At 48.5% G+C, this 8450-nt stretch overlaps 1 protein-coding gene and 1 pseudogene across 1 annotated transcript in view; both read left to right on the top strand.

The window, feature by feature from the left end:
• Positions 1-2404, top strand: part of ITGA2B (integrin subunit alpha 2b) — a 17926-nt gene extending 15522 nt beyond the window's left edge. Inside the window, exons 29-30 of the mRNA XM_023191457.2 lie at positions 80-196; positions 2165-2404. Coding sequence (XP_023047225.2) covers positions 80-196; positions 2165-2224 — 177 coding nt within the window. The 3' untranslated portion in view covers positions 2225-2404. The remainder of the gene's footprint in view (positions 1-79; positions 197-2164) is intronic.
• A 5032-nt stretch (positions 2405-7436) lies between these two features.
• On the top strand, positions 7437-8207 carry LOC111525822 (annotated as a pseudogene).
• The last annotated feature ends 243 nt before the right edge of the window (positions 8208-8450 follow it).

Genomic DNA, 8450 nt, shown 5'->3' with positions numbered 1-8450 from the left:
TCAAAAAAAAAAAAAAAAAAAAAAAAGAAAGAAAGGCAGGTGTCAAGGTGACTGAGAAGACACGTGGGTTTGCCCCCAGGTGCGGACACAGCTGCTTCGGGCCTTGGAGGAGAGGGCCATTCCAATCTGGTGGGTGCTGGTGGGTGTGCTAGGCGGCCTGCTGCTGCTCACCATCCTGGTCCTGGCCATGTGGAAGGTGAGGTGTGAAGGATGGTGGAATCTCCAGTGGGGCACAGGCTTGGCCCCGCCTTGCCTCACAGGGAGTCAAGGAGAGATGGTGGCCCACCCAAGTGGGTAATCCAGGGACCAGGGATCTATGTCTCCATTATTAGAATGTCATTCTCGGCCCAGTGGGGTGGCTCACACCTGTAATCCCAGCACTTTGGGAGGCCAAGGCGGGTAGATCCCCTGAGGTCAAGAGTTCGAGACCAGCCTGGCCAAAATGGTGAAACCCCATCTCTACTAAAAATACCAAAATTAGCCAGACGTGGTGACACATGCCTGTAATCTCAGCTACTCGGGAGGCTAAGGCAGTAGAGGCGGAGGTTGCGGTAAGCCAAGATCACGCCACTGCACTCCAGCTTGGGCAACAGAGCAAGCCTCCATCTCCAAAAAAAAAAAAAAAGAAAGAAAGAAAGAGAGAGAGAGAGAGAGAGAGAAATAAAATGTCTTTCTCTAGTAGAGCAAAAAAGGTAAAACAAACACACAAACACAAAAAATGTCATTCTCCTGGGAACACTTCCAGGTACATACTATTGGAAAGGATAGCGCCTGAAATTCTGGGGCCTTTAGACACCCCTGCCACCAGAAAGAATCAGAGGATATAGAGGGTATATAGGGTGTAAGTTCTGCCTTCAGGAATTCCTGGCTGGTCTCGAGGACAAGACGCACTTCCTCCTAGCTCTGCCCTTCTCCTTGAGTGAGGCAAGAGGCCCAAGGACTGGTTTACCCCCTATTCCTTGCTTCCTATGTGGCCCTGGAAGGTCACTCGCTCCTTTGCACCTGGAGAAGCATCAAGCACACTGAAGGGAAGACATGGTGCTTTCAGGGAAACCACACACTAGACCCACAATAATCGAACACATACCATCATATGCTCGAGTCACGTAGACACAAACTTCAGTATAAGAAAAATTCCAGGCTGGGCACGGTGGCTTACTCCTGTAATCCCAGCACTTTAGGAGGCCGAGGCAGGCGGATCACAAGGTCAGGAGTTGGAGATCAGCCTGACCAACATGGTGAAACCCCGTCTCTACTAAAAATACAAAAATTAGCCAGGCATGGTGGCGCACGCCTATAGTCCCAGCAATTCAGGAGGCTGAGGCAGGAGAATCACTTGAACCAGGGAGGCAGAGGTTGCAGTGAGCCAAGATTGCGCCACTGCACTCCAGCCTGGGCAACAGAGCGAGATTTCGTCTCAAAAATAAAATAAAATAAAATAAAAATTCCAGGTGGGGGCTAGGTGTGGTGGAGCACTTGAGGCCAGGAGTTTGGGACAACATAGTGAGACTCCATCTCTACAAAAAAGTTTTTTTAAAAAAATTAGTCAGGTGTGGTAGTCCACACCTGTAGTCCCAGCTGCTTGGGAGGCTAAGAGGTGAGAGGATTGCCTGGGCAACAGAGAAAGACCCTTTCTCTAAAAATAAAATAAAAAAGAAAAATTCAGAGGCCAGGCACAGTGGCTTATGCCTGTAATCCCAGCACACTGGGAGGCTGAGGCAGGCAGATCACCTGAGGTCAGGAGTTTGAGACCAGCCTGGCCAACAGGGTGAAACTCCATCTCTACTAAAAATTAGCTGGGCGTGGTGGCACACACCTGTAAACCCAGCTACTCGGGAGGCTGAGGCATGAGGCATTTTTTTGAACCCGGGAGGTGGAGGCTGCATTGAGCCGAGATCGAGCCACTACGCTACGGCCTGGGTGACAGAGTGAGACTCCATCTAAAAAAAAGAAAAAAAAAAAAAAAAAAACTCAGGGGAGAAAAAACAAAAACCCAACAATTTGTTCCATGCATTATCTCAAATGTCAAAAGGCATCCATTTGTGAGGGGTTCGTGTTCTGTGCTGGTCCAGGGAGGCACTCGTAGCTAACATACTTCCTCACACGTGCACTGAGGCTGACAGATCATCTCTATACACTGACCTTGGCCCCCGTGTACCCCCAGGTCGGCTTCTTCAAGCGGAACCGGCCACCCCTGGAAGAAGATGATGAAGAGGGGGAGTGATGGTGCAGCCTACACTGTTCTAGCAGGAGGGTTGGGCGTGCTACCTGCACCACCCCTTCTCCAATGAGTTGCCTCCAAGCTTTGGTTGGAGCTGTTCCATGGGGTCCTCTTGGTGTCATTTCCCTCCCAACAGAGCTGGGTCACCCCCTCCTGGTGCCTAATAAAGAGACTGAGTCCTGATGCCGAGCATGCTGCCTCCTTTTGGGGCCAGAGGAGAGAGGACCGAAGAAATGTTTTGGACAGGGACCTAGGGCTGGTGGAAGTGTGAACAGAGAAGATCTCTGCCAGGGCAAAGTGTGCAAATCACTGTCTTTGGGGAGTGTCAGGGAGTGCAGAGTTGGGGTGGCAGGTATAAGAAAAGAGGGAGAGCCGGGGGCGGTGGCTCATGCCTGTAATCCCACTAGTTTGGGAGGCCGAGGTGGACGGATCACCTGAGGTGGAGAGTTCGAGACCAGCCTTACCAACATGGAGAAGCCCCATCTCTACTAAAAATATGAAATAAGCTGGGCCTGGTGGCGCATGCCTGTAATCCCAGCTAGTCGGGAGGCTGAGGCAGGAGAATCGCTTGAATATGGGAGGCAGAGTTTGCAGTGAGCCAAGATTGCGCCATTGCACTCCAGCCTGGGCAACAAGAGTGAAACTCCAGTCTCAAAGGAAAAAAAAAAAAGGGAGAGAAAAGGTGGCAGGGCCTCAAGGAAGACTGGAGTGGGATGAACATGTCTAAGGGCAGGATGGGATGGGAGGGCAGGTGATGGGGTGGGAGCATCAGAGAAGGCAGGCTGTGTCCTTGGTGGGCAGCTTTATTTATTTATTTATTTATTTATTTATTTATTTATTTATTTTACTTTTTATTTTTGAGACAGAATCTCACTCTTGCCCAAGCTGGAGTGCAGTGGCATAATCTTGGCTCACTGTAACCTCCGCCTCAGAGGTTCAAGCAATCTCCTGCCTCTGCCTCCTGAGTAGCTGGGACTACAGCAGCACACTACCACAGCTTGTTAATTTTCGCTTTTTTTTTTTTTTTTTTTTCCCTGAGACGGAGTCTCGCTCTGTCGCCCAGGCTGGAGTGCAGTGGCGCGATCTCAGCTCACTGCAAGCTCCGCCTTCCGGGTTTACGCCATTCTCCTGCCTCAGCCTCCCGAGTAGTTGGGACTACAGGCACCCGCCACCTCGCCCGAATGGTTTTTCTTTGTATTTTTTTAGTAGAGACGGGGTTTCACCGTGTTCGCCAGGATGGTCTCGATCTCCTGACCTCGTGATCCACCCATCTTGGCCTCCCAAAGTGCTGGGATTACAGGCTTGAGCCACCGCGCCCGGCCAATTTTCGTATTTTTAGTAGAGAAGGGATTTCATCATGTTGGTCAGACTGGTCTTAAACTCCTGGCCTCAGGTGATCCACCACCTCGGCCTCCCAAAATGCTGGGATTACAGGCGTGAGCCACAGCGCCCAGCCAGGGCAGCTTTAAATAGCACATTTGTTACAATTTTGGAAGGGTAAACTTCACAATGACCTGAGGTGTGGAAAAATAACATGCTCTCCCTGCCTTTCTATCAAAAAAGGTCTTTAAAGCTGTTTGGAGTGAGAAGGGGCAGAGGGAGGCTGGCTCAGCTGTTGCCTGAGGAAGGCAGCATCATGCCAGGGAAGAGAGAGCAAGCATTGCTCCCTGGCTACCCACCAAGAAGAGCCTTTAGCCAGGAAAGAGGATAAGGATGGAAGACAGCTCTCCAGCTGTGGTGAGTACAGCTGAGAGGCAGAGGTAGGGAGGTCTCCTTGAAGTCCTGAGGGATTTGTTCATTCCTGGGTTCAATAAATATTTATTGATCAGGCATGGTGGCTCATGCCTATAATCCTAGCACTTTGGGAGGCAGGAGGATCACTTGAGCCCAGGAGTTTTGGGCTGCAGTGAGCTATGATCGTGCCACTGCACTCCAGCCTGAGCAACAGAGAAAGACTCTGTCTCTCAAAAAATAAAAATTGACCGGGTGAGGTGGCTCACACCTATAATCCCAGCATTTTGGGATGCTGAGGTGGGCAGATTACCTGAGGTCAGGAGTTCAAGACCAGCCTGGCCAACATGGTGAAACCTCGTCTGTACTAAAAATGCAAAAAATTAGCTGGCCATGGTAGCAGGTGCCTGTAATCCCAGCTACTCGGGAGGCTGAAGCTGGAGAATCACTTGAATCGGTGAGGCAGAGGTTGCAGTGAGCCAAGATTGTGCCATTGCACTCCAGCCTGGGCAACAAGAGCCAAACTCCATCTCAAAAATAAAAATTACTAGCTAGGTGTGGTGGTGTGTGCCTGTAGACCCAGGTACTTAGGAGACTGAGGCGGAAGGACTGCTTGAGCCTGGGAGGTCAAGCCTGCAGTGAGCCTTGATCTCACCACTACACTCCAGCCTGGGTGACAGACTGAGACCCTGGCTAAAAAAAATTTTTTTTAATTAAAAATAAAAATAAATAATCATGGAGCACCTACTGCATGCCTGGCACTATTCCAGTGCTGGGATGCAGCAGTGAACAAAGCAACATCCCTGCCCTCCTGGAACTTACATTGCAGAAGTAAAAAGTAAAGTAAACAAATAAATAAATGTATGGTCAGTGGCAGTCAGTGCTGTGAGTGAAAATAAAGGTGATGAGAGAGTGATAGATTGTATATGGGTGAACCAGGTATGGTGGCTCACACCTGTAATCCCAGCATTTGGGAGGTTGAGGTGGGCAGATCACCTCAGGTCAGGAGTTGGAGAACAGCCTGGCCAACATAGAGAAACCCTGTCTCTACTAAAACTACAAAAATTAGCCAGGCACGGTGGTGGGCACCTGTAATCCCAGCTACTCAAGAGGCTGAGACAGGAGAATTGCTTGAACCCAGGAGGCATACTCCAGCCTGGCAACAGAGAAACACTCCATCTCAAATATATATATATATATATAGTGGATGTTTGGAGGGGTGCTGCTAACATTTTAGGTAAGGTGGTCAGGGAAGGCCTCTTTGATGAGATAAGCAGGGAGATGAATGACCGAGCCATGCAGCTACATGAAGATAAAATGTTCTGGAAAGAAAGAGCAGCCAGTGAAAAGGCCCTGAGGTAGGAGCTGGCTTAGTGTGTTCAAAAAAAGCAAGGAGGCCCATGTGGCTGGAGGCAGGTGGGTGAGGGTCCAGGAGATGGGGGATGGGAGCAGGAACACCCCGTGGCCATGGGGATGACTTTGGACTTGACGCCAAGTGTTGGGGGAAGCCATTGATGAACAATGTAACAGCAAGAGCTGTTGGTATTTGATTTTACCCAAAGGTGTAAATAGTAAATTCGGAAAAGAATATTTTGACATACATGCATGGCAAGTTTCGGAACAGGTTTCTATTTGGGTGACTGAACGCATTTAAGAAAAGATTAAGCAGTGATCCTTGAACCCCAGCCAAATTGCCTCCTCCTTCCGTCATTGCAATTGGATGGCTCCAGTCAACTTATCTTGATCCAGCAAAGCATTTGGCATTTGTCCTTATAGACAAGACATAAATGTGAGCTGGATCATAGAGACTTGGATTTAGACCTGAACAATTCTGATAAAGCTGAAGGAGATCTCTATGAAGCTTCATCCTGGCCCTTGGCTGCCTGGCATTGTCATGAGTCGCTTGACTGGAGGCAGAGGAAGCCACTCTTCACCCTGCAGATGGCTGCTGGCTGGGAGGGAGCTCCAATACAATGGGTGACTGAAGCAGATTCAAGGCAGCCTTGACAGATTGCAAAGTTGGGTAGAAACCAACAGGATGAAATTTACCAGGGATGAGTGCTAAGTCTTGTGCTGAGGTTCCAAAAAACTAGTTACATAAGAATAGTACTGGGAAATCTGGTGAGATGGAAATTTCTATTGAAAAGAGAGAGAGAGGCTGGGCGTGGTGGCCCATGCCTGTAATCCCAGCCCTTTGGGAGGCCGAGGCGGGTGGATTACAAGATCAGGAGATCAAGACCATCCTGACTAACACGGTGAAACCCTGTCTCTACTAAAAATACAAAAAAATTAGCCGGGCATGGTGGTGGGCGCCTGCCGTCCCAGCTACTTGGGAGGCTGAGGCAGGAGAATGGCGTGAACCCAGGAGGTGGAGGTTGCAGTGAGCTGAGATCGCAGCCACTGCACTCCAGCCTGGGCAACAGAACAAGACTCCGTCTCAAAAAAAAAAAAAAAAAAGAAAGAAAGAAAAGAAAAAGAGAGAGAGGTGTAAAGAAGAAGGAAGGGAGAAAGAAAGAAGAGAGACAGATACACTGGCAGTTTTCATTCTGTCCACAAGCTTATAATGATGTCCCCTTAAATCAGAAGACCCAACCAGGAGGGAAGCCTGCTGTTCTCTGGGAAATGGGGTCCTTGCCTTAGGTATCCAGTCCCCTCTTGGCCACCACACGGTAAGAAAGAGAAGGTGACAAACTGGAGAGAACCAGGGAAGAGATACCAGATAAGGATTTAGCCAGCTGGAAACTGATTGATGATGACAACCAGAAATATTGAACTGGAAGGAAAGAGAGCTTGGCTGGGACTAGGGCAAGCCAATAGCTGTCCTCAAATACAGGATTCAATGGCTGAGGACAAGGGAGAGACCCAGTTTATCATTCACAAAGCCAGAACCAAGACCACTGAGAATCACCAACTGGTGGAAGAGAAAGGCTGCTGCCAGCTCTGGAAACACTCCTTAGACATTAGCACTGCCCAGCAATGCATCATATTACCTGGGCACAGGTGTGTCCCCACCACACCCTGGGCCAGCAATAGCAGCATTTATTACGCCCCTGCTCCTGTGAGGCTTGTGCTAGAGTCTTTACATCATTATTTGGTCATTACATCTCATTTAGTCGTTACAGCAACCCTGTGAGGTAGAGATTATGACGACTCCCATTTTAAAGGAAGACAGGACCAGAAGGCTGAATAACTTGCCAGTGGCTTAATAAGAGACTTAGGGCTAGGCATGGTGGCTCACACCTGTAATCCCAGCACTTTGGGAGGATCACCTGAGGTCACAAGTTCAAGACTAGCCTGGCCAACACAGTGAAACCCCATCTCTACTAAAAATACAAAAATTAGCCGGGCATGGTGGCAGGCATCTGTAATTCCAGCTACTCAGGAGGCTGAGGCACAAGAATCTCTTGAACTCAGGAAGCGGAGGTTGCAGTGAGCCGAGATTGCATCATTGCACTCCAGCCTGGGCGACAACAAAAGACTCTTAATGATCAGTAGCTGCAACACTAGAAAGATTTTTCTTTGCTCTTGCAAAGAAAAATCCCTTTGGTTCTAGAAAATCTCCTGAAAAAGAGGAAGGCTTATGAAGCCCTCAAAGCCACCCAGGCAAAGCAGGCACTTTTGTCAAAGAAGGAGCAGAGGGAAGGAAAAGGGCTCAAGTTTAAGCAACTGGAACCATTCCTACATGATTCCTAGCGGCAGAAGTGTGACAAAATGCATCTCAGATGACTAGAAGTCAAATGTCACGCCTTGGAATTGCCAGATAAACATTCCTTGACCTTTGTTGTATGCATCGAAAGAATTGATGGTGTGAGTTTATTGGTGCAGAGTACCATTTGTAAGACTTTGCCTAAATAAAATTTTTAGTGTTGTCTTTGTAAATGTCACCCCCCAGAACCTAAAAATGCTGCGTATAGTGGAACCTTATGTGACCTGGGGATTTCCAAATCAGAAGTCTGTCCAGGAACTCATTTTGAAACATAGACAAGCCAAGGTCAAGAATAAGATCATCCCTCCGACAGACAACACAGTGATTGAAGAGCACCTGGGGAAGTTTGGTGTCATTTGCTTGGAATACCTCATTCATGAAATTGCCTTCCCAGGGAAGCATTTCCAGGAGATCTCATGGTTCTTGCGCCCTTTCCACCTCTCAGTGGCCCGTCATGCTACCAAAAATAGAGTGGGCTTCCTCAATGAGATGGGCACACCTGGCTATCGGGGTGAATGCATCAGTCAGCTCATCTGCCAGCTGAACTAGACCCAGGTGCCAAACTGCAGTAAATTTTTATCAATGAAGTGGAAGCATGTGTAGTAGAAGCATGTGTTTTTGTTTTTATGGGAATTTTTATCAAGTATCTTCAGAGAAGATTATTTCCAGCTTCATCTTCAAAAACTGGAAAGGAAAGGTCAAAGAAAAGACAGTAGCTCACACCTGTAATCCCAGCACTTTGGGAGGCCAAGGTGGGTAGATCATCTGAGGTCAGGAGTTCGAGACCAGCCT

The sequence above is a fragment of the Piliocolobus tephrosceles genome, chromosome 16 (genome assembly GCF_002776525.5).
Source record: "Piliocolobus tephrosceles isolate RC106 chromosome 16, ASM277652v3, whole genome shotgun sequence".
NCBI lineage: Eukaryota > Metazoa > Chordata > Mammalia > Primates > Cercopithecidae > Piliocolobus > Piliocolobus tephrosceles.
The sequence above is the reverse complement of the archived record's forward strand: the minus strand, read 5'-3'. Positions and strand labels throughout refer to the sequence as shown.